The 26,572-nt window shown below is 36.7% G+C and overlaps 3 protein-coding genes across 5 annotated transcripts; 2 read left to right on the top strand and 1 right to left on the bottom strand.

Moving 5' to 3' along the window:
* Positions 1–1,474: 1,474 nt before the first annotated feature.
* Positions 1,475–2,607, bottom strand: emc6 (ER membrane protein complex subunit 6). Of its 2 annotated transcripts, none has more exons than XM_055200029.2 (2): positions 2,406–2,607; positions 1,475–2,311 (listed from the first exon to the last, which is right to left on the bottom strand). In XM_055200029.2, the coding sequence occupies exon 2, from the start codon at positions 2,290–2,292 to the stop codon at positions 1,960–1,962; it is 333 nt and encodes a 110-aa protein (XP_055056004.1). In that variant the 5' UTR covers positions 2,293–2,311; positions 2,406–2,607; the 3' UTR covers positions 1,475–1,959. The 2 variants fall into 2 exon arrangements, with proteins under 2 accessions (XP_055056004.1, XP_055056003.1); XM_055200028.2 differs by having other exon boundaries at positions 2,410–2,606.
* Positions 2,608–2,799: 192 nt separating this feature from the next.
* On the top strand, positions 2,800–9,139 carry shpk (sedoheptulokinase). The gene is made up of 7 exons (XM_055200025.2): positions 2,800–3,113; positions 3,205–3,346; positions 3,559–3,742; positions 3,912–4,064; positions 6,600–6,775; positions 8,265–8,465; positions 8,652–9,139. The coding sequence occupies exons 1-7, from the start codon at positions 2,955–2,957 to the stop codon at positions 9,044–9,046; spliced, it is 1,410 nt and encodes a 469-aa protein (XP_055056000.2). The 5' UTR covers positions 2,800–2,954; the 3' UTR covers positions 9,047–9,139.
* A 1,901-nt stretch (positions 9,140–11,040) lies between these two features.
* On the top strand, positions 11,041–26,319 carry LOC129440590 (transient receptor potential cation channel subfamily V member 1). 2 transcript variants are annotated; one of them, XM_055200018.2, is made up of 16 exons: positions 11,041–11,712; positions 13,918–14,127; positions 14,380–14,534; positions 14,617–14,769; positions 14,889–15,026; positions 15,193–15,491; positions 17,745–17,915; positions 18,785–18,940; positions 19,178–19,270; positions 19,342–19,412; positions 19,512–19,677; positions 19,899–19,965; positions 20,095–20,384; positions 21,901–22,022; positions 23,520–23,626; positions 23,762–26,319. In XM_055200018.2, exons 2-16 carry the CDS (start codon positions 13,952–13,954, stop codon positions 23,884–23,886), a joined length of 2,289 nt encoding a protein of 762 aa, XP_055055993.2. In that variant the 5' UTR covers positions 11,041–11,712; positions 13,918–13,951; the 3' UTR covers positions 23,887–26,319. The 2 variants fall into 2 exon arrangements, with proteins under 2 accessions (XP_055055993.2, XP_055055994.2); XM_055200019.2 differs by lacking the exons at positions 23,520–23,626; positions 23,762–26,319 and adding an exon at positions 22,117–23,511.
* Positions 26,320–26,572: the final 253 nt, after the last annotated feature.

Below are 26,572 nucleotides of genomic sequence, written 5' to 3'. Positions count from 1 at the left end.
AGCATAAAAAAAGTTTGATCTAACAGGTTTTTGCCTAAAGTCTTCAAATATGTGCTCAGATACAAAAGTCACTATGCCACCCTTCAAAAATGAGATGATGATATTAACAGAATGCTTTCAGCATGTATTATTGGATCATCAAATTCTTAAATTCAAATAAGCTTAATCCCACCCTCAGGCCATTCAGAAATACCAGTTTGTGGGCAGAGTCTATTGAAGGAATAGTCTACTCATTTTCAATGTTGAAGTGTGTTATTGCCTTAACTGGGAATTGTTGATACATCCCTCGACTCGCCTGAAAAGTCCGCTCCCCTTCTCCCTCTCATAATGGGAGAGGGAGGGTGTTACTGCGCCGAGTCGAAGTACTCCCAAAAGTGCTATTACGCCATACAATATAGTTCCTCTTTTAAATCCGCTTAGAAAAGCGCTACGTTTTATTTTGTACCACCAAACTTGCTCGTATAACTACTCGTCTTAAATAGGAAAAACGTTGATGTGTTTGGTCACTTCTAACTTTATCTCTAAATGGTACCATTGAATGAATGGGGCTAAGCTAAATGCTATCGATGCGTCGCAGCGCGCTCCAGCGCTTACGTGCACGCACACAGATGATAGAGGGATGTATCAACAATTCTTAGTTAAGGTAATAACATATTTTAATATTGAAAATGAGTAGACTATTCCTTTAAAGAGCACCTACTGTTTGATTCACGTTCCTTTACATTTCATTTCAGGAAGAGAGTGAAATCTGGAGCAACAAAAATTTACAGTATGTGGAAAATAATGTGTTTTTTACCATAAACCAAGCAAACACATTAAATTATACCAAATACACAAAATAATGTTTTTAGCAATGAAATAGGTGCTCTTTGAGAGTCTGGTAAAAATGTTTATTTAAAGAAACAATAAAGTGTAAATTTAGTGGTGAGGTTGCAAATTGCAACCAATGGCTCAGTCCACTGCTCTTCCCTCGCTTTAGAAACGCATAGAGAAGCTACGCCGCCACCGGAAAAACATATCATCGACGGAGACAAATTAGGAAAAAAGTTTGTCCGTTAAGGGCTTCTGTTGAAACTTAGCGGCACAAAATTGCGACTTCTATGTTAGAGGACCCTCGGTGTATGTAGATAAAAACGTCTCATTCTAAGGTAATAAAAACATAATGGTTCATTATTAAAAGGTTTTTGTACCCCCCGATAATATGATTTTGTATATTATTTAGCATTTCTATCAAGAGATCCTTTTAAAAATTACACACTGCATCTTTAAGAGAGTTTTGCATCTGAGCTCTTCTTGTCTTGTCTTGTTTTGTGTTCAGTGTATTTAATTAAATAAGTAAACCTGGGAAATGTCAGTAAATTTACTTAAACCTTAGTAAGCTGTTATTTTATGATTATACCATGATTATATTTTCATTGTAATCTTGTCATCATAGACATGATAGAAGTTCATAAAAAACACCAAATCAAATCAATAAGGTTAAAGATTTATTTTGAAAATATCTGAGATAGATGAATGTGATTTATGGTAATGGTTGGTAATGTGTTGGTATTACATTGTTCTTGGCAAAACCTGGAGTTCACAGAGTGTTTCACATAATGCAAAGCAAACAGATAAGTGTTGTTAAAGGACAATACAGATAAGTGTTGTTAAAGGACAATACTACATTCCAAAACCATTCCTGCTCTGAAAATAAGTATTAGGAAATATCAAGTTAAAAGGGTAGGAAAGAATTTGACTACATACAATATTTAAATAATTGAGAATCAGTGCAGTCAATTAGTACTGAAAAAAATGTTTTAAGATTTAATGGCTAAACATTAAGTAACGGACAAGATAAATGGTACAACAATCGGCACTCTTTCTACTCTAATCTCTGTTACGAGATTAGCATCTCTACTTCGTTAATTTCTACATCAACGTTGCATTGCTGTTATATGTTCTGTTTTCGGAATCTGTTCAGTACACGTGCACCATTCCATACAAGAAAGTCCAAAAGAGCACGTAGGTAAAGAGGCCCCCCACGAGCCCTCCGGTAAAGAGCAGTCGTCTGGATTTGAAGCACTTGTTCCATCGTCGACCAGCTTTCAGAATTAGGAGTAACGATAACAAGAATGATGCAAGAAAGTAAAATACAAAGCCGTATAGTCCCGTTAAACCGAGTATACCCGCTGTAGCCCCGGACAAAGCCGACACGGATGTTCGGCAGTAGTCGAGCACAGCGGCGTTTCCCCTGACAGACACCTCGCTGATGAACTGCGGTCCCTCGCGTTTAGCTGCAACTGTGGCCATGTTATGATGTTAAAACAACCTAAAAGTAAACACAGTGGAGAGATGAGAAGCAAAGATGGTAATATAAAGCAGGATCGCGCTGTGGGTACTGGTTAAAGCCCCCCTTTACTTACTTACCGTCAGGGTCAAGATGATAAATAACACAATCAAGAAGAGTTTGCCTCCGTGATTTAAGAATTTACAATTTGCGAAAAACTCCCGAACATCATAAGGTGTTCGTCCAATACTGTGTTTCAACGAGAAATGTATTATTTAGGAAAATATGGCTAGTGATGAATGAAACGCAGCGTGTGTCATCCTCTGTCAGCCATTTTCTCGCAAAGCATCTTGGGACTTTTCATAAAAAATCTAATTCTAATTATATTTTATTTTTTGTATTTAACTGTCATTAATTTAATACGACATAATATTGATACACGTTTATGTTCTGTAATTTCAATATTTTTCCGCTTTTCCGTTTTATTTTATTAACCTCTCACCCACTCTACGGACTCCGCGGAGGGTCAAAAAGTACGCGTCGTGAAACAGACAGTTCGGACTCTACAGACAGATTGGAACTAACTACAAAACAAAGATATTTTACCATGACACATATTTATTATCGATTAAATCAAATGACTGCCGCATAGTTACCACAGTACTAGTGATTTAAATAGATCAATATGGCGACATCACTCAGTTATTCTGCTGGGTTTGTTCTCGGCATTGATCTGGGCACGACGTCTGTAAAAGTCGTGCTTCTGGATGCCCAGTCAAAGACAGTGACAGATTGCGCGAGTTACCCCACAAACTCCGACATCACCTGCACACAAGACACTAATGTAAGTAACAGACAGCAAAACAATAAGCAACCTGATTTATCTTACTAACAATATACAAGCACGACAAGTTTGTTTGTGTTGTTGTTTATAGGCAAAAGAACAGGATCCTGTACTAATAATCGCCGCTTTGGACCGATGCATGGATGCTTTACCCAAAGACAAATTGCAAAAAGTAAAACGTATTGGAATATGTGGGCAAATGCATGGCATTTTGCTGTGGAAATCAAACGCAGGTCAACATTTATCCAGAGTAACAATGCACGTTTAATGTAACTTATATTAATGATATTAATGTCACACTGACCATGTGGATTGCTTTTACATGTACACATTTATGCATGTGGCTAATGCTGTGACTTGCAGTGTATTCAAGGTCTTTGGTAATCAATTCTAAGATACAAGGACACCATGTACCATATATAATTTTTCATTATGTCTTCATTAGGTTGTGAATGGCTGAAGAAAGATACAGTCACTAGATACATTCCTAAAGGCGTAAGTCAGCTGGTCACCTGGCAGGATGGGCGATGCAGCAAATCCTTTCTTTCTTTTCTGCCTCTACCAGACTCCCACATGAGTGTAGCCACTGGCTTTGGTTGTGCAACCATCTTCTGGTATAAGATCAACAGGTAGTATCACAGTCACAATGTATTTTGCAGTTAGTTTGAGAATCAGTGATCATGTGATTAGATGGCTTTAACATATTTAGCTTTATGTTCATTAAGCCCTAAAGTTATTTAAACTGTACCATGTACTGAAGGCTTTGGTAATCATGACCTTTAAACCTTCTTGAATCAGGCCGAAGTTCCTGTCAGGTTTCAATGTGGCAGGCACCATCCAAGACTATGTAGTTTCCATGCTGTGTAACCTTGACAATTGTGTCATGACTGCACAAAATGCAGCCAGCTGGGGCTACTTCAACACAACCACCAATGAATGGAACGAAAATATGTAAGTGAAATAAGAATTTTAATTTGATTTGCTCCTAAAACTGTTCTAAAGTATAAAACATTTCATTGACTAGATATTTCTTTTGTATAGTATACATTTCACAAGCATAAACATACTACTTATTTTAACCTATGGACCCTATTCTGGGTCACAATAGAGCATATTTATAAAAAAACTGCCACACTGCCATCTACTGTCTGTGTGCATTTATAACTCTCATCTTTTGTTTTACATCATTTAAAATCTACTGATTGAAGACTGTTTACCATGTTAACCTTGCTGAAGCGTTAGTAGAATAGGTTTTGATTGCAACCTTTTGACGTCATGTATTGTGATGGTACCCTCCGAGTGAAAATCTTTTTTCAAAGTTTATTAAAGGAAAACACCACCGTTTTTCAATATTTTACCATGTTCATACCTCAACTTAGATAAATTAATAAATACCTTTCTTTTTTTAATGTGTGCACTTAATCTTTGTACAGCGCTTGTGAATGTGTTAGCATTTAGCTTAGCCCCATTCATTCCTATGGCTCCAAACAGGGATGAATTTTGAAGCCACCAAACACTTCCATGTTTTCCCTATTTAAAGACTGTTACATGAATAGTTACATGAGTAAGTATAGTGGCACAAAATAAAACGTGATTTTTTTTAAGCAGATAAAAAATGAGAACTATATTGTATGGCGGAAGAGCACTTAGTTTGCAGCACTTCGACCTCAGATGCAGTAATATTGACAAAAGTTTGAGAGAGAGGGGGAGTAGTCAGGAGTAATGATGTTACTGTGCGCCAAGGTCAAAGTGTTTGGTGTCTTCTAAATGCATCCTTGTTTGGATCCTAAGGAATAAATGGGGCTAGGCTAAATGCTAACATAGTCACGACCATAGATATGTATATAAAGGCTAGATGGCTCAAGGCGGAGTCCCTAACGGCATCACCTGGCGGCCATCTTACGACAGGGCGCTCGCTCACTCGTAGCATTGAGTTTAATGGTGCAGGTACTTTTAAATGACCATAACTTGCTCAATTTTCTACCGATTTTCAAACGGTTTGGTTTTTTACAAACGTTATTAACGTGGCTATAATTCTGGATGCTTTAACATGTTTCATGAATTTATTTTTTATTTTTAGTATAGGTATGCAGTGTCATAGGTACATCTTTGACGTTTATAACAAACCAAACCGTTTGAAAATCGGCAAAAAATTAAGCAAGTTATGGTCATTTAAAAGTACCTGCATCATTAAAACTCAATGCTACGAGTGAGCGAGCGCCCTGTCGTAAGATGGCCGCCAAAATGCGGACGTTGCACTCAATTGGCCAGCAGCGCGGACGAGCCATCTAGCCTTTATATACATATCTATGGTCACGACTGTACAAAGATGAAGTGCAGCCATTGAAGAAAGATAGGGATGTATTAATTAGTCTAATTTGAGGTAAGAACCTAGTAAAATATTAAAAAACGGTTTCCTTTTCCTTTAAACGTATGACATTTGTAGTTTTTTTTATTTCACATTCATATAGAGGGTATGCATGTAACGTCACCTTTGGCGAAAGTGACTGCGGTTACACCGCAGTGGCAAAAAGTCAGCGACAGCATTAGCATAGCATGAAAAACACATCTAAAATAGGAAAAGTAGTTGTGTGCTAACAGATTCAACAATAATTTGGAGCGGTCTTTTTCCAGACCACAAAAACACTCAAAGGAGAAGAAAATCAGTAGTAGTAGCCATATGTCAGGTATGTAAAATTTTGGGATAAGGAAATCCTATAAAAATACACTAATGAATACTATTTTTCTGTGTAATTGCAAAGTTTTGTCAGTGAGTCTTTATTAAAAAGCCTCCATTATGAGGAGCCTTGTGTTCTACAAGGGTGGGATGGTTTAATAGTGTTAGACAAGACAAACATATATGTCAGGAAAGCAATGTCTGGCCATATGCCAATGTCCACAGACTACTGATTGTTTAGCAAGTTGTTAGGGTCACTGTTAAGGCCAACTAAATTCAATTTAAGCTGATAATAGTCAGTTTTACTGGCGTTTTTCGCTGCAGCCACTATGAAAACCAAACATTTTGTTGAATGTTTTGCCACTCAACAGGGCGTGGTCACATGGAAAAGGGATGTCATTGCATAGCCTCTATAGCTAATCCCAGTGTGTAACTATTACGCCATATACGTGTTTATAGCAGGCGTGGGCATTCCTGGTCCTGGAGGGCCATCGTCCTGCAAAGTTTAGCTTCAACCCTAATAAAACACACCTGAAAAATCTCATCAAAGGCTGAAGGATTACTTTCAGGTATGTTTGATTAGGGTTGAAGCTAAACTTTGCAGGACAGTGGCCCTCCAGGACCAGGATTGCCCAGCTCTGGTTTATAGTCTGGGTACCCATTACAAAATTCATGAAAATGAATTTTTCAAAAAGTGTGGAAACCCTGACCTTCCATGAACTAAAAGCTGAACATCACATTTACTCTGTGTAGATTTTGGCTGTATTGTAAAGCTTGACTTGGACTTATTTTTTATTCATATCCTACAGTCTTCAGACTGCTGGTTTTCCTGTTCACCTCTTGCCTGCAGTGGTAAAGTCAGGAGCTGTCGCTGGTCACACTTGTTCTGAATGGTTTGGCATCCCTCCTAAAACACCTGTAGGGGCAGCGCTAGGAGACTTGCAGTGTAGTGTATACTCCTGCATGATTGACACAGGAGATGCAGGTACAATGTCTATAAGATGGTTCATTTTTTAAGTTATTCAAATAGCATTTTATGCAGATCCCTGCAGTCTCAAAATCGAATTATAAGATTAGCAGCATCAAAGTCTGATTTCACTCATTAATCTCACATTGATTTTTATTGTTTCTGAATCTTTGTAAGTCGCTTTGAATAAAAGCGTCTGCTAAAAGCCTAAATGTAATATAAATGTGATTTCAATCTTTAATATGGAGACAGAGGGCATTTATTCTAATTTGAAAACCATGCCCACAAGGGGGAAAACAATCCAACCGTCTCAATTCCCTTTGTATTGCCTGAGGCTTCCTCCTTGTCATTTCTGGCTTATAACAACAAACAGAATAATGCCTAAAAGCTGACCAAAAACCCAGAAATAAGTTTTATAAGCTGCCGAGCCGTAAAATACAGTCTTTAAGGAGACAAAAGTGGGTCGCCGATTACGTTTCCCTCTGGTGGGCTTAGTTCTAATAGTATTACTATGAAAAGTTGCCCATATCCACTTTTTGTGCTCATTTTTTGGTGTCGACAGCTTATAAAAATGTATTTCTGGGTTTTTTGGCTTGTTAGCTGTACACCCTGTCACACAGCAGCTTTTAGGCATTATTCTGGTTTTTGTTATAAGCCAGAAATGACAAGGAGGCAGCGCCTCTCGCAATACAAAGTCAATGGAGACGGATGGATTGTTTTCAGGTGGGCGTGGTTTTCAGATTATATCTCTTTGGCCATTCTGTGAATATATAACCTTAATAAGTTTAATATTAACTGATAATATTAAAGTTATTAAGATTATATTTTCACAGAATGTTCTTTACAATTTGTAGGATAATTTCATCCTTAATAAATCACAAAAAAATGACTCGGTTTTTACAAGCAGGGTCACATATGGTTTTGCTTGTAATATTTGTAGTTTGATCTATTAATGTTTCATTGGTCTATCTGAGGCATATTAGCTCATCCATAAACAACAATCATAGTATACTCATCTGTATCCATTTACCAGTTTGACCTCCAGGTGGAGATGCTTTTGCTAATAGCATTTGATAATGGCAAATCTTGTACTAAGCATTCATTGACCTCTCCCAAGGACATAAGAGATAGCATGTCTCTAATGGACTGTATATAAGAGAGATTTTTGTGCAACAGCTCTCACATAAAAACAGGCTTATGGAATAAAGACGACTGTAGAATTTGAATGGATTAAGCTTAATTTACTTGTGTAACTTAAGTGTCAAAATTAAAACTAAAATTGGCTCAAAAATAATTTTTTTCTCAGAGTTTATCTGTTTTTGTGTAACCTAATGTGTTTCACAAGAAGAATTCTTGTTAATCTTGATGTGTTTTTAAAACGAAAATGACTTGGCATGAAGCTGCTGTAGCTTAAGTGTCAGTGTTGTGTACAGTTTTCACACGATAATTTTCACATTGTGTACATACATGCACAGATAAATAATAAAGCGTCATGCTTAATCAACAGTTCTGAATATGAGCACTTCAGCCCAGCTAACGTTCGCCATGCCTGCTGAGTTCTGCCCACCGAGCTGTCCAGACCCCCTCTCCTCTGTTGCTTATTTCCCGTACTTCCACGGATCTCATCTGGCAGTGGCTGCGTCTCTTAATGGAGGCAATGCCATGGCAACATTTGTCAGAATGTTGGGATCATGGATGAAGGAATTTGGTAAATCAACAATGTTTAAATCATCATTTAATAATTTTTTAATCATCTGTTTTTTTTAGTCATACAAATATAGAAAACTAAACTGTTGATATCTTGAAGTATTGTTTCCTTTTGTTATTGAATGTTTTCACAGATCATTGGTTCTTATGTTTATACTTCTCATATATTTACTGTTTAATCTCATAGGAGTAGAAGTGAGTGAGTCCAGAATCTACTCCCAGCTGATCCAGTCTGCCCTGACACAGCCTAAAACTGACCTAGTTGTGTCCCCGACACTGTTAGGAGAACGGCATGACCCCACCGCCCTCGCTAGTGTCTGTCAAATCTCGCCCAATAACCTCTCACTGGGTCACGTGACTCGGGCTGTGTGCAGGGGTATTATTCAGAACTTGGCCAATATGATGCCCCTTCAAAGTCTACAGGCTGCAGGCGTGAAGAGAATTATTGGTAGTGGCAGTGCTCTATCATGTAATACTGTTCTGCAACAGGAAGTTGAAGCAGTATTTCCGTTACCTGTAGTTTACGGAAAAGATGTGGATTCAGCTGTTGGAGTTGCCATGGTGTTCAATGATCAAATATAGAAGAGACACCATTCAGCTGTATCACATGCAGTGATGTGTAGACCGTTTCCAAGAAATTAGGCCAAGCTTATTTGGCTGGAAACAAGGAAAGAAGGTTTATTTCTCCCTTCAGATGATATCAGCTCTGGGTTTTCACAGAAAATTGTCAAATATAACATTTATAATATACCCTTTACTTAATACCACTATAATTTATACTAACTAACAACTAGCGCTATACATACATACATTTTAAAGGAATAGTTCGCCATTTTAGTCGCGTCCGCATTCAGGAGAGAGTATCAGCATAGTGTACGCACTTTTCTTAAAGGGACACTCCACTTTTTTGAAAAAGTGTGCTGGTTTTCCAGCTCCCCTGGAGTTGGGCATTTGGTTTTTGCCATTTTGGAGTCCATTCGGCTGATCTCCGGGTCTGGCGCTGGCACTTTTGGCGTGGCTTGGCATGATCCGTTGAATCTGATTGGACCATTGGCATCGCGCTAAAAAAATAACCAGGGAGTTTCGATATTTTTCCTATTTAAAACTTCTGTAGTTGCATCGTAGGACCTACGGAAAATTAAAAGTTGCGATTTTCCAGGCTGATTTTATTACGCAGCACCTGAAAATAGTCCCCTGCTATTGAAAGTAACCAAGGGGACTATTTTCGGGCACTGCGTAATATTACTACGCCTGCTGCAGTCATGTTACAGCAGCAAAGTCCTTGATTATTACGCCAGAATGAGAGTATAGTTCCTAACCATATCTGCCTGGAAAATTGAAACTTTTAATTTTCCGTCGTTCTCAGTACACGATGTAACTACAGAAGAGTCAAGTTTTAAATGGGAAAAATGGCCAAATGGATTCCAAAATGACAAAAATCAAATGTTTAACTAGAGAAGCTGGAAGATGGGCATGTTTTCAAAAGAAGTGGAGTGTCCCTTTAATGACGTATGACGACATGCGTACACTCTCATCTGAATGAGGACTTGACTAAGATGGTGGCGTTACGGAAGCTAGTCATTTTTTGTTTATGAAGTTTTAAATATGGTTATTTCTACGACAAAACTGCATGGATTACCATCAGAAGGCCTTTGTTTATCCCCCTGGAGCCGTTTGGATTACTTTTGTGAAGGATGGATGCACATTTTTTGGACATGAAGGAGGTGGACCCCATATCTTTATATTTTATAAAAGATCTAGGACTCGAGGTCGTCTTGGATCCAAACGAATGTACCCGACATCTTGTTCAAGATGTTTGTTTTGATTTAAAAAAAAATTCATTTTTTTGGCACCTAAAGGAGCCTTTTAATCTTTCTGCCAACTTACTGTTTAATATTTGGTGGTCTTTCAGTATATCTTTTCATGAAACCTTTAGGCCTTTTAATTTGCTTTTTAATGTTTTCACTTATTTTACAGTTACTGGAAAACTGCTCAATCAGTTAGGCTACCTTAAATTTAATATTTTGTCATTGGACACCATAATCTCAAGCATTTTTTTTCTTGGTTTTTAGTGTTTTAGGAAAAACAACTACATTTTAAATTTGCTAAATTGATAATTAAGTGGCACAAATTTTAACCTGGTCATTGATTTCAACTATCTCTGTTGCAGTGTATAAACTGATTTGGTGTATTTTTAAACAATATTTCAGTATTACATTCCATGACTGAGTAAAATAATTAAAAAATGTTTTACAATGTTCAGAGTAATAATGTCACCCTGCATGTGAAAAACAGGCTAAAATCTTATAATCTAATTCAAAGATAATGAGCATCAAAGTTTTATTTTATTAATTGATTTCACATTGATTAAAATTAGGTACTTAATAAAGAGGTGCATGGGAATTTCTTAACCATATGCATACCAAAACACAATTGCATGCAGAGCTTTTAAAACATTTTGCGTGTTTGTGCGCCTAAACCGCATCGCATGTGTGAATGTCAAACCACCTCGCTGTGCTTCAATAATTTAGTATCATACAGGAAACCATGCAAGCTACAAAATGGCATTGCTCAATACCACCACAATCTTACTGGTCTAATGCAGTTGAGTGCTAGGCGTGTCAGATATACATCTCAACTAAACAAAACAAAAAAAACACACTGCTGCTTTATGACTATTGTTTGGGATAGTTAACATCAGGAAATAGTCTTACTAGATAGAAGGTATTTCTAGAACACACTGAGACTTTTGGCACCTAATTGGGCATACAGTCTACAGTACACTCCTAAAAATTAAGGTGCTTAAAAGGTTCCTCACAGTGATGCCATATAAAAAACATTTTTGGTTCCTCTAAGAACAATTTAGTCAAAAGTTCTTTATTTAGACATTAAAAGTAGTTAAAGCTTCTTCTATGGCATCGTGAAGCACTCTAATTTTTAATAGTGTGTTGTTTGGTGCACATGTTGAATGATTATAAACATGTAATAAAGAGTTAAAAAAATAGCATAACACATGACATCACACTCTAAAAATCAATACAACCCGCCTTTTATAGGGCACTTGATAACTTCAAAACATCTTGCTTCTCTTCCTCTCTGGGAGAGAGCGAGAGACAGAGACAGTTATTACTCTCAACCTCACTGTGTTCATGGTATCAAACCTCTGTCAAGCTCATGAACGTATTTAACAAATCTGGAAACTTCGTCTAACAGAAACTCCAAATTTAAATTGATCCTAAAACTCCTTGGTAAGTAGATCTTATAATTCTAATGTTGAATTCTGACATTTAAATTGGTTTAAAATAGAAATGTAACATTTTAAAGACTTTAATTTGAAATTTGTTAATGCAGTGAATCATAACTGAATTTATGTTGGCAGACATACAGACAGCTTTGTTTCTTTACCATTATTTGGACATTGAGCTGGCAAATACTTTCAGTTCTTTATTTTAATATGTGAACTTATGAGAACTAGAAAATATTTCCCAGATCAGTATGATGCTGACATGCTGGATTTCTTAATATTGTAAAGCTTTTCAAAGATGCTTTATAGCCTAATGCAGTGTGTGTAATGTTGTTTTTGCTGTGATGTAATGGCATCTCAATTTACAGAGAGGTAAAGTGGCAAGATTTGTAAAAGTGCAAATATGCATTAGCAAACAGCATCTTTCCAGACAGCAATTTACTTATAGTAGACTTTCCTGATGAGATTAATGTAAAACATTACTTTGATGGGATTATATTATAGTATGAAACAACATAAAGTGACATCAACAATTCGGCTGGTTAAAATCTTGCAGCTTGAGCTGTCCCACCTTTTTTAATCTGTTTTGTCTTTTGCATGTTTTACATATTTGCTGTTTCATATGCATTTAAAAAAAAATTAGATTTAAAGATAGACATAAGAATATAAAATGGCGTATACTTTGCATTGATACTCTTGTTATTTAGTTAATGAAATAAGACTGGATGTTATTATAACCATAACAACAATTCTATTATAGGCATTTTTATGTTGCTGTAAAGTAAAAATACGCCTAAACCATAATACTGAAACTAGATTCGCATGCCATTTGATACTTTGACTTCCTGTCACTGACTCACAAGACACAATGTGATGATCCAGAGGAACAGAAGTTAGCGAAATAGCATCAAAGCACAAAGGCTGAATGGTGTTAGAATGATAAAATGGCTTATAAAAGCAAAAAATGTGGTCATATTATCTTTTAAGAAATAGTTTTATATTAAGGAGGCTTATAAAATACAGAACCAGCATTGTGAGAGGTACGTGGTAAAATGTCACAAGATACATCACATGGATTGTTTCCTATGCACATTTTTTTCTTACAAAACCAAAAAAAAATCAAAACGTTCCTTACGGCTTTCTCTTAAAATACAAGTCACAAATCTTGTGTGGTTTTGAGCTTATACTTCATGATTTCCCAGAAATGATCTAATGCGATCGGTCCCTCCTACATTAGAGAATGTAATTGTATTTGAACCCATTTACAGGTAGTACCAGTTTTAATCTCCTAAGACCTGCTGTGTCCACATACATGGACATAAAATATCCAACAAACTAGATCCCTGCCTCTTGTCAGACATGCACTTCCATGCATGTGGTCTGAAAGAGTTTCTTGATACAGGAAAATAAGGATCGATTGGTCATATAGCATAACAGCATAAGATATGCATTATTCAGTTAGCAACAGCCTGTCCTACACTCAAAAAAATAAAATGGTGCTAAACAGCACTAAAAGCTCGTAATCATAAGGTTACCATTTTTAGTGCTATATAGCACCACTATAGCACAGATATGGTTCTATATAGCACAATATGGTTCTACACAGGTACTACATAGGTGCTATATGGGACTTAAAATGGTTCCCCTATGATTACAAGCCAGTGAACCACTTTTGGGGCTATTTAGCACCATTTGTTTTAAGAGTGTAATCTGTGTCGCCTCACTCAGAGTTGTATGGACTAAACATCATCATTTGTTTGCTAATCCTTCATTATGAATTTGTTATTTGTTTGGTTTTTGAAGACCTCTGCTTTAAAGAAACAGTATGTAAGAAATTTATATCAATGAATCATAAAATGGCCCTATTATGTCACTAGACATTAAGAAATAATTTTCATTTCATATACTTATATCACTGATAACAATTGTCCGGTCAGGATATTGTCATTTAAAAAGTGGAGTTGCAGCCCTCAACTGATGTTTATGTTGTGTATTGGCCACCAGTTGTGTGATTGCAGTACCAGTTTTAGCCACAATCCTACATACTGTTCCTTTAACTTTATCTTGTGAATAAATACAGGCTTTTATTCTGCTGTGTCTCAAAAATGACAGAAAACAGGTCCATTAGAGGATCATAGCTACATATAATCACTCCACAATAATCATTCATCTTAAACGACCTTATTTTATAAAACTGTTATTCATACAGCTTTTAGCTTTGACTAGACTACGAAGACTTCACTATGAGTAAATCAAGAGACAGCAGCCCCACATCTTTCACCCTGGAGACGGATGACAGGACGGATGAAGAGAGGTCGAAAAAAGTGAAGAAAAAGGATAAGATGCCCATGGACACATATTTCCAAGAAGATGTAGTGGATGAAACACCGAGAATTAAATTCAACTTACACTTTGACAAGTGAGGGTAACTCAATAGTAGAGATCATTTATTCAGAATATCCCTTTGAAATTTTGCATCAAGTATTTACATTTTGGGAGGATGTAGATGGTTGCATTGTATGTAAATATAGCCGATATAACCACTGTGAGCTTGTTACAGTCATCCCTGCTCTCCCCATTACAGCAAACTAGATTGTGTGTGACAAACTGATGTGTCAGCATGCTCTCAGAAGATCCTTTGGTAACATTAAGGGTTAATTTCTGCACACAGGGGAATTAGAAATGTGAAAGAGGAACCAGGACAAGACACTGGGGCCTTTTCTGTCAAGAAGCTGTTTGAAGCCGTTTCCAGTGGCGATGTCTCTAAACTGCAGGGTTTACATGAGTACCTGCACAAAAGCATGAAACATCTCACCGACTCCCAGTGTAAAAATGTGTTTATTATAAAACAATTAAAAGACAACATAAGAGACTGACATTTAACTGATCATTTGATCTCTTCTTCTAGATAAGCCCAACGGAAAGACAGCCTTGCACAAAGCTCTTTTAAACTTGAAGGATGGTGAAAACGACACTATTGAATATCTGCTCGACATTGCAGAGAAGATGGGAGATTTGACGAATTTCATCAATGCTGCATATACAGACAGTTTCTACAAAGGTCAGATCCATAGCTTCATTTCACATAAGCTCATTATAAGTGCTGGTTTTATATTAGAAAATGTTGATCATATTAAAAAAGGCTATATGCAATGTTAAAGACTGATCTGGGTGTCACAGGTCAGACAGCTCTACATGTTGCCATCGAAAGGAGGAGTGCAAAGTTTGTACACATGCTGGTTAAGAAAGGTGCTGATGTCCACGCTATGGCCTATGGGAAATTCTTTCAGCCCAGTGAAGGGATGTGCTTTTATTTTGGTAGGTCCTTTTGTAACCATCATGTTAGTAAATTGTCAACAGGCATTGGATACTTTTAATTATAAAACATTTAAATATTGCATTTTGGTGCATTAACTCTCTAAACTCATTGACAATATTCAATTTTGTAGCATCTACCTGTATCTTCTGCATATTTTATGCACAGGTGAGTTGCCGTTGTCACTGGCCGCTTGTACTAATCAGTCAGACATTGTGGATTTCCTGATGGAAAACCCATATCAGCCAGTGGATGTCACTAAAAAGGATTCGCATGGAAACATGGTGCTTCACGCTCTAGTAGCCATAGCAGATAACAGCAACGAGAACACAGAGTTTGTCATTGCCATGTATGACCACATCTTAAGGAAAGTTGCTCAACTCCACCCTAAGACAAAGCTGGAGGAGATTGAAAACAACCAGGGACTCACACCGATCAAACTAGCAGCCAAAACCGGAAAATTTGGGGTAAGAACTTGTTGATTTCTGTAAAAGAAATAAATTGTTTGCTTGGAAAGTTTGGCATTCCTAGTAGGCTATTTAGTGATTTTTTTAAAAATTTTAACAGAATATAATGCTGTATTTGAGACAGTGATTCATAGGAAGCAGTGATTTATTCATGCACCCTTTAAAAATATAGCCAGTTCTGTTCCTGATTGTGGATGGATGATTATTTCTCACATGACTTCAGCTGTTACTTCCCTAGTGATCAGACAAAAACATCAGACAGCCGTTTCCAAATCATACTCATCCAGCCACAATTCATAGTCATAATTTGTGTTTATTTGTATGTGTCTTCTGAATATTAGTTAATGTTGTTGGAATTGATGGATTACCGTATTTTCCGGGCTATAATTTGCTCCAGCGTATAAGTTGCATCAGTCAAAAATGCGTTTTGAAGAGGAAAAACATATGTAAGTCACACTGGACTATACATCGCGTTTATTTAGAAAATGATTTCACAAAATCCAAGCCAAAAAACAGACATTTCATCTGAAAAGGCAAGTTATTCAACTAAACAATAGCACACAGAACAGGTTATTTACACAATTCACAATAGCATACAGAACATATCTGGGAGGCTGACCTGGCTAAATTAACACGATAAGCCAAATCAACTTCAAAAAGGTCCTGAAGTCATTCTGCGTCACTGAATCCATTGAAATACATAAATACAGGAGCAACATAGAGCGGACTCTCGCGGCTGTAGACGGTAATGGTTTCTCTTGGTTCATATGAAATAATTTTGACGTATAAGTCGCACCTGACTAGAAGTTCCAGGACCCGCCAAACTATGAAAAAAGTGTGACTTATTGTCCGGAAAATACAGTATAAAAAGCATCTTTAATTCAAAGCACCATATGGCTGCCTCATAATGATGCGCAATATTACCGGCATGCCAATATTATCGTCCAATAATGGCTTACGTAAGGAATAATTGACGACGGGCCATTGATTTATAAGAAAATAATGCACACCATGGTGTGGTAATGCTGCCGTTACACCGCAGGTGTGCATTATTTTCAAATAATTCAAAGGACCGGAGTCAATTATTCCGCTTATACCACGGTTACCACAAACATTGCTCTGGTGCCTATTTTTAAGACATTTGACAAGTTAGGTGTGCGGTTTACAGATAAATAATCAACACCCATAGAACATTTCTCAGCCAATCAGAATGCAGTATTCAACAGACCCGTGGTATAAACATTAATAATCGGCATTGGCCAGATATGGAAAATTACGCTGATATAATTTGCTGATATAAAGACTGTGTTGGTTGCATGTAAGCTCACATGTTTGTAAGGAGTGCTATAGGGATCATGTCAGCTAGGAGTGTAGATGATTATGAACGTTTCACACGGCTTTTCTTGTGCAGTGAAAGTTTTTTGTGAAACGTTTTGCATGTCTTCTATTGAAAATGGAGTAGACAATCACGACAGCCATGTCCCTTGAAAAGACCATTACATTGTGAACAAATACAATATATCCATGATCAGCTTGTTATGTTACAGTGTATATTATATGGCTGCATGCTTCCGGCTTAATATATTATCAGTGGTGTATAAAGACCCTACATAATGAACTGTATTGTTTGTATTACCTTAGAATGAGCCGTTTTTATCTACATACACCACAAGTCCCCTCACATGAAAGTCGGCGACGCGTCATGTTTCTACAGTAGCCCTAAATGGAAAAACTGCTATACAAAGCATGTTTCATGTTGTCTCAGACGACAACATGTTTGTTCTGTGGCAGCTACCATATGCGTTTCGAAATTGAGGGATGAGCTGTGATCTAAGCTGTTGGTTGCAATTGACAGTTTTACTGCTAGATGCTGCTAAAAGTCCCACATTGAACATTTAAACTGTCAAATAAACAAGTTATGTCCAAAAGTTCACATAATCACACTCAGTTATGTTTTAAGTGAATGTAAAAAGTCAGTGATCATGTGTATTAGTATACTGGATCAGTGCAAGTGAAAGCCTACACCTGCTGATGTCTGTGATATTATTCTTAAAAAAACCTTTGTAACTTTGAAAACAAAACAAGTCAAAGTTTTTGCTTGCTTATATCGGCATAAAATTTGTAGAAATTATCGGTATATCGCATATCTGCAAAAAAAAAAAAAAAATCCAATATTGTGCATCTCTACTACCTAATAATGTTACTCAAACATTTTTACCATACTGATCTTGATCTTTTTCTTTTGTTCACCAGCTGTTTAAGCACATAGTGCAGCGAGAGTTTAAAGATTGCAGGCAGCTGTCTCGGAAGATCACGGAGTGGGCATATGGTCCAGTTTGCTCCTCACTTTATGATCTCGACTCCCTGGACAGCTACGAGAAGAACTCTGTGCTGGAGATTGTTGTTTATGGCAGCGAGATTCCTGTGAGAGGACAAATGACTATAATTAAAAATATTTTATTTAAAAAGTAACTAAAATTATAAAATGCTTAATTGGATTTTTCAAAAAAAAAAAAAAATCTATACTGAAGCTGTATGGATCTAGATTAAAGGGATACTCCTCTTTATTTGAAAAATGGCTCATTTTCCAGCTCCCCTGGAGTTGAACATTTGATTTTGGGTGTTTTGGAATCCATTCAGTCGATCTCCGTGTCTGGTGGTAGCACTTTGAGCATAGCTTAGCATAATCCATTGATTCTGATTAGACCATAAGCATTGCGCTCAAAAATAATGTTTCGATGTTTTTCTTGTTTAGAGCTTGGCTCTTATGTAGTTGCACCGTGTACTGAGACCACTCTCATTCTGGCGTGGTAATCATGGATGTAGGGGGCGCAGTGATATTGCGCAGTGCCTGAAAATAGTCACTGCGTAATATCATTGCGCCTCCTGCAGCCATGTTACGGCAGCAAAGTCCCTGATTATTACGCCAGAATGAGAGTATAGTTCCTAGCCATATCTGCCTATAAAATAGCAAATTTACATTTTTCGTCAGTCTTATTGCACGATGTGGATACAGATGAGTCAAGTTTTGGATAGGAAAAATATTGAAACTCTTTGGTTACTTTTTGAGCACAATGCTACTGGTCTAATCAGATTCAATGGATTATGCTAAGCTAAGCTAAAAGCGGTACCCCCAGACCCGGAGATCAGCTGAATGGATTCCAAAACGGTAAAAATCAATAGTTTAACTCTAGGGGAGCTGGAAAAGGAGCATATATAATGTGTATTATAATTATATAAGTGGAGAATCCCTTTAAGTAGTATTTATAAGAATTTACTTCATTTCATTTCAGAACCGTCTTGAGATGCTTCATATTGAGCCCCTTAATAAACTACTTGAAGAGAAGTGGGATAGATATGCTCAACGGATTTTCTTGTTCAACTTTATTGTTTATCTTGCCTACCTTCTCATCTTCACAACAGTAGCTTGTTATCGGCAAGAAGGAAAGGTACAGAGACTATTCGTGAACACTATTTTTACCTCCACCATGATTTTCCATTGATCACTATTTTAGTATTTATATGGTCAATGTCTTACCACTTTATAAATCTCACAGACAGGGTCACATTTTACTTTCACACTGAACTGAACCATAATCTAAATGTAAATGTGTGTGCTTTACATCTATAATATAATTTCTCATACGCCATGTATAACATTATCTTTTTTTTGTGACTCATTAAAGCCTCCATTTGAATACGACAAGGAAACTCGCCACCTGTTTTTGACAGGACACATGATTAGTGCCATTGGAGCCCTTTACTTCTTTTTTAGAGGGGTATGTTTTCCATTCACATGCAAAATAAAGAGAGCTTTCAAAGAAACTAAAAAAATTGTTTTTCTTTTAAGTTATTAGATTTGATCAGGAAGCATCAGAGATTTCAATGCCTGATGATAGACGGATACGCTGATCAACTTTTGTGAGGCCTTTTACACGTCTTTATTCAAACAACTTTAATCTTCAGAGCTTGTTTTATGTCTAGTTACACCAACTATTTTTGCCTTCTGTTGTCTTGTAGTTTTCTGCAGGCTTTGCTCTTTATAGCGTGTGCTGTACTGTATTTTTGTGGTAAAATGGAATATCTGGCCTTTCTGGTTTTGAGTCTTGCTTTAAGCTGGATAAATCTACTCTACTTCTCCAGAGGATCCAAATTTATGGGAATCTACAGTGTCATGATACAAAAGGTGAGGACAATGTCTCTCTTCATAATCATTTCATCTGGCATTCAAATTAGGGTATTAGAACGTATGTTTGGTGTAACACTATAATTTTTACACTATTTAAGGTGCTATGTAACACTTTTAGTGCCTCCAGAAAGTGTAGATTAGTCACTACATTTCATTAGCATTGAATCAGAGCATTGCTTACAATTTTTATAAAAGCTTTTAAACACAATCATTGCCAGATGATTCTGGGAGAAATTCGGAGATTCGTTGTTGTGTATATGGTCTTTCTCATTGGATTCACTACAGGTATATCACCCTCATTTGCACCTTTTAACAACTTTTTAATTCAATGTATTATTACATTAAAATGTATTATATTTATCATGTATAACATGCAACATTTTTTGTGAAAATGAACCATTTCTATCTCGACAGCTGTGGTAACTCTTCTTAGAGGTAAAGCAAAAACTGTTAATGCTACTGGAGACTGCCTGACACCAGAATTTGATAATGTCTACCGCACCATTCTGGAGTTGTTCAAGTTTGCTATTGGCATGGGAGATCTGGAGTTCACAGATCAGTATGAATACCAGACAGTGTTTTATGTGCTGCTGATCTTGTATATAGTGTTGACCTACATACTGCTGCTAAACATGCTGATCGCACTGATGAATAAAAGCGTGGAGGATACACACAAAGAGAGCACCAGTATCTGGAAACTACAGGTAAAACTAATTCAATTCCTTAACATTAAAGCAACACTATTTAGTTTCCATGTAAAATGACGTACAGCTCCCCCACGTGGTTGAAAAGCGCAACAGTGCCTGGTATCAGACACTCTTCTGCAGGCAGGGGGAGGGGCGGGGCTGTGTTTCCTACCCTCCACCGCCACTTTCAGAGTGTGCTTGTAGCAGCTATGAGGCTGCTCAGGTTGCAGCAACAGTACAATTTGTCCAGTTAAAAGTTGTTCTATCACTGAAATCATTTTAGGGACATTATTTAAAGGTAAAGAAACTACATAGTGTTGCTTTAAGGCAATACAATAACATTACAGAATAATAAACAATCATTTTTACAGCATTTACCAATCTTGGTTAATGTTAGTTTCTGCATATATTAATACATTTTTTAATACAAACTAACAAATGTATTATGAAAAAAATGACATCGCTGTTCTGTTTCTTGTTTCATGTGTTACAGTATTGATCAATCTAGGTTTTTTAGTGCTGAAACACATCCTGAAGTTTGACTTTTCAGAGTTTTTTAGTATTAAAGGCGGGGTGCATGATCTCTGAAAGCCAATGTTGACATTAGAAATCACCTAAACAAACACACCCCTACCCCAATAGAATCTGGACCTTCTTTTGATAGACCCACACATGCGCAACCCAGGCAACGATGTTGGTTAGTAGACACGCCCCTTACTGCTGATTGGCTACAGGTGTGTTTTGGTACTCGGCCCGACTCCCTTTTCCAAAGCGTTTTTAAAAAGTCATGCAACCCGCCTGTAAAGGACAAGTTCGGTGTTTTGCACTTGAAGCCCTGTTTTTAGATTGTTTATAATGAAATAGAACGGTTTTGACTGAAATTTGGACATGTGGTGCTGGCCCGAGAGTTTTTGAGTGTTTGTTCTATCGCCTCCCACCTCTACAATGGCTGTTCTGGTGCACCTATGCAGCCATTGTAGAGGTGGGAGGTGACACAAGAAACATCCGAAAATTCCCGGACCAGCATCACATGTCCAAATTTCCGTCAAAACCGTTCCACTTCATCATAAACAATCTGAAAACAGGGGTCCAAGTGCAAAACACCAAACTTGTCCTTTAAAGTAAATGGGGTTTAAATGTAAGGAGTTTCTGTTGGGATGTAACACTTGTTTCTTTTGTCCCGCTGCTTATGTGGCGCATTATGTTAAGAATGTATATTACGCTAATTTCATTTTAATTAAAGTTTGTACTGTCGGGTTGCTTTTGAAACATTTGTTGAAACTGAAATCTAAAATGAAAATGTAATTTAATAATTTTTGCAAAGATTCAGAACTACATATGTTTACAGGTACATATTAAAAAATGATAAGAATCATTCATCATTTGATCTGAGGGGTAGGTTTGTGTATGTTTTTTAATCTTGCTTTGTAAAGACACCACAGCACAAACCTATAAATAAATGTAAAAATGCTCATTTGTTTTTCTGTGATACTTAGTGCATTTTGGCATGATTTGAATTTTTTGTGCGTCACAGCGTGCAATGAGCACTTTGGACATGGAGTGTTTTTTTCCTCGCCGTCTTAAAGAAATGCTGCGCTCAGGGGAAGAAAAAGACCTGGGCGATGGACTGGAATCTGATCGACGATGGTGCTTCAGGTGACCCAGCAACTTCCAAATAGATAGTGAACAACAAGATCTGAATATTAGTTCAGAATTTTGGATTCAATTTCCATTTGTCTTTTGTTTAAAGATGGATCAGTAGCGGCTCCTGACTATAAATGTAGGTGGGGCAGATTCTGGGTCATGTCGTAGGCTATACGACTAAACCATAATGAACTGCTGGTGGTGTAAGGTTTACATTTAATGACTGAAAGCATGCAGAACACTAAACAGAGGTCTAGTGTAATTTAGCCTAACGGGGGCGCTTTAATGCTAAATTTGGTTTTTAGCTTTTCAGTAAATGGCTTGAAAAATGAAAAAAAAAATAAGCATGGAAAAAAACACTTTTTCTGTTTCCGTTTAGTTGTACAACCAGACAGCTAAAGCGTTATGTTATCCTACGACCCTTTAAATGCCTTATTGAACAACATAACATTGGTCATTTGGCTGTTGCACACTTTTTATATCTGGCTTGTCAGGGCAAAGTTGTTCGGTGGCCATTTTCTCATTAATTGACGATCTTTCAAACAAACTCTGTAATAAAAAAACACTTTTACAATCAGGTTGATTGCTCAAAACCTGAAGAATCAGTCATACTTGTCAGGCAGACTGATATGCACTTTGCTTATGTGGAATGATGCAGAATTGTCCAGATTGAAATCTTCCCATGTGGCTCTCTATTAGGCCTCGCTGCATTTCCATTTTTCACCACAAATTTACATGAGAAAAATATGGGGCGCTGTTGAGCTCGGGAGGGCAGAGGCAGCCTCTGCCCTTCTCAGCTCGATCATTACATACAGCAGCCAATTGAGCTGTGCGCTTAATTTCCAATCATATTCATATTTTTTATGAATTAAAATAATCTAGAAACTCCAAAAATATATATATATTTTTACAAAATATACAGTATTATTTTGGTGGGGATGATATGGATGATATAGCCAAGCCGAGATGGATGATATAGATTTCTAAAGGAAACTTGAGTGGTGCTAGCTGTGAAAAAATTAGGCAACAATATTATACAATGTTGCTAACAATAGGCTTAGATGATGTTAGCATTATTAAACGCGAGGTTAACATAGCACGTTGGTTTTATGTGTTGTTAGGGTGTTTTTATCTGGTTGCTAGGCATTTTTAAGATCTACAAGCTGACTGCTATGTGTTGCTCTAATGTTTTAACCGGTGGCTAGACATTGCTATGGTCTACAAGCTGGTTGCTAGGAGCTAAGGTGTTTTAGCTTACAATAATGTTTTAGATAACAATAGTGATGCTTTGCCTTTGCAAGAACCACTTAAAAGATAGTACAAGATAAAGATACACAGATATTATATTATTAGCGGTAAACACACACAATTAAGCCACAAACACACTCCTGCGGCCTTTGTAGGCTACATAATATGCTTTTAGCCTGTATTGATCTGTGTTTACAATCTAGAAGGCAGATGAAAGCTAAAACCATTGCAGTACTTGCAGCGTGTATTCTTGTTTTTCAGTGTGGAGGAAGTTAACTGGAACCAATGGAACAGAAACCTGTCTATAATCAATGAAGATCCTATGGGCTTATGCACGAGTGTACCTTCCCCATCTAAACCCAAAAGAGGTGCAAACCCTGAACTTGTATTGTATTCATTCAATTATTTAGTAAAATGCCTTACTGAAATCTGTCTACTATCTTACAGTTTGATTTTGCATTTAATATTAATTAATTACATATAATGATATATTTTCTTGACAGATTTCAGCCGGCTTGGACTCCTCCCAGCTTTCAGTAAGCGGTGGACACAAAGAACACAAAGAACACAACCCAGTGATGCACAGGAGCTCAGTCCTCTAGCTGAAGTCTCTACTAGCGCCCTCTGATGGTCTCATAACAAACATCATCACTGTGTGTGAAATCTGTAGTACGCCAGGTTTCAGACTTATTTGGAGAACAAGCTGTTAAAAAGTATTTAATCTAATGAATGTATATGTGCAATCAAATAAGATTAATTTAATAGTGGGCGAAACAGGGTCAATGTTTTTTTGTGTTATTAAATATTCATTTCAGTGGTCCAGGAATGACAAGCTTTGATTGGTTAAAAATGGACTCTAGTTCTAAAATAATACGGATCATCTTTTTTACTTCAAACCTTTCTCTCACTTTGGTGTTTTGCTCACCTTTGTAAGTCGCTTTGGATAAAAACGTCTGCTAAATGCCTTAATGTAAATGTATAAGCTGTACAAAGCATAAATGCTAGGTACCTTTTATTTTTTTGATAAACATATCAGGACATTTTACTGTTTTATGAAGATCTTTATAATAGTGCAGTAGCCCTTATAACTTTATATGCTTACTTTAAAGTTCCAATGAAATTAAAATTGGACAATTCTTATTTTTTATTTAATACTGCAGTGTTTTATTATATAAAATGTATCAGTGTAAGTCATTTTTAATTCATGTGCCCTCATAAACTTCAATCAAAATCTGCAAATGAACTTTGGCCCTCTTGTGGCAATCATTCTCAGATGATGTTAGTTAGAGTATCCGTTAACTCCGCCCCCTCTTGCTGTTAAGCTGCGGTCACACTAGACTTTTTCGCTCCATTGACTTCCATTCATACGCATGAAAATGAGGCAGACCGGAAACACACGCTTGTGCAATGCTGCAAGTTGCTGCAAAGTCAAGTCTGGTGAACTCTGGCCTGCGAATTCGTATCACATGCATTCTAAAAACAAACGGTGCTATATAGCACCAAAAGTGGTTCTTTGCTCGTAATCATAGAAGAGCCATTTTTAGTGCCATATAGCACCGGTGAAGCACCAGTGAAGCACCTGTGTAGAACCAAATAGTGCTATGTAGAACCATATGTGGTGCTATATGGCCCCTATTTGGTTCTACAAGTCGATAGCGACTTCCGGTTCACAGGGACTTTAAAGTGGAAATGAATCAGTTAGACAAGTTAACATTTTTTAGTAAATGGACTTTTACTGTATTAAAGAATAACAAATGAAGATTTTGTTGCAAAACGAAATAAATCAGTTTTTTTTAATTGTTCAGAAATCTCGTTTTTTGGTTGTGCATTCCAATTAATATCAATTCAACTGCAGTTGGTTTGTTTTGATTTAAACCTTCATAACTTAAAAAATACAGCTAAGTAGCACCATAAAACAACACAATAACATGATAACATAATAATAAACATGTTTTGACAAAAATGTAAAAAAATTGATTTATCTCGTTTTGCAACGAAACTCTTCAAATACTAATTGCCTATTTTGACATGTTGTAATACATTATCTATGAGGTATTTCGAGCTAAAACTCTACATATGCACTCTTGGGACACCAGAGACGTGTTTTACATCTTGTAAACATGTCTCCTTTAAATTTAAATATTGTTAAACAATTTATGATACAATAAGGCAGAATATCATTATCATTAAGTTTTCCAAACCAAAATCTCGTCTTTATATTAAAAATGATCAACACATATTACTCATTTGTAAGGGTTTTGTGCCATTTATGTGCACTACCATAAATTTGCAAACCATATTCTGGTGAAGATGATGTAATGTAAACATTCTTTGATGTAAACTTTCACAAATGTGTTGTAAATCTATAACACTGCATACTATAAGGTCCAAGTTTATAACAGAAGGCCATTTCATGAGTATATTGCAATAAAATGCACACATGTTTTTAATTGAATATTTTAACATTTTGATTTATCTTAATCCACTGTTTGGTAGCACTAGTGTGAAATAAGTTTGCATATGTCGCCCTCCTGTGGTACCGCTTGGTTTTTACATTTCAATTTGAATTTAAAGGTGCTCTAAGCGAATCTGTGTGACGTCACTTTTTGTTGATGTATGAACTGTTTTCAAACAAACAGAGCGTAGCTAACTCCTCCCCCCTCCTTTCCATGCTTTCATGAACACGCCCAACCCACACCCCCAAATTCTTCTTGTCATTTATTGGCTGGAACACTTTGTTATGATTTCTGTTTGTAGGTTTGGCCACTTTGTTTTTATTGCAGTTTGTGGAGCCTGGGCTGTCTACAGAGATCGCGTTTTTTACAGTTTGATCAGCAGACAGGCAGCAAGCAGATAGTGAGGAGATGCTTGCTGTATGTAATAAAAAATGTTTTATGGTCTAAAATGCGTGAATTCACTTAGAGCACCTTTAACATGCATAATATCACTGTTTCTCTGGTCAGCTCACACAGAGACTGTGTTATATCTGTCCTGTTGCATTCTTACTGCCACTACATCTGAAGAGTTTGGTTCCAAAACGCAATAAATCCATTTTGACTAATTTTGGTATAAACGTGTTTTCTATACCAAGAAAGTGACAAGATGAAAACTACTATGCTCTGTTAAAAACTTTCACATAGCATCTTTAGGTTATAATAACATTAAAAATTCAAATCCATAATTTGATTTTCAAAGATTTATTATAAAAACTGATCTTTACCCCTTTTTTTCTTCAAAATGCTATAAGTCTATTGAATCAGTATATAAATGTGCATTAATCTTTGCCATGTTATATTCATTTAGTTGAACAGTGG

The sequence above is a fragment of the Misgurnus anguillicaudatus genome, chromosome 22 (genome assembly GCF_027580225.2).
Source record: "Misgurnus anguillicaudatus chromosome 22, ASM2758022v2, whole genome shotgun sequence".
NCBI classification, from domain to species: Eukaryota; Metazoa; Chordata; class Actinopteri; order Cypriniformes; family Cobitidae; genus Misgurnus; species Misgurnus anguillicaudatus.
The sequence above is the reverse complement of the archived record's forward strand: the minus strand, read 5'-3'. Positions and strand labels throughout refer to the sequence as shown.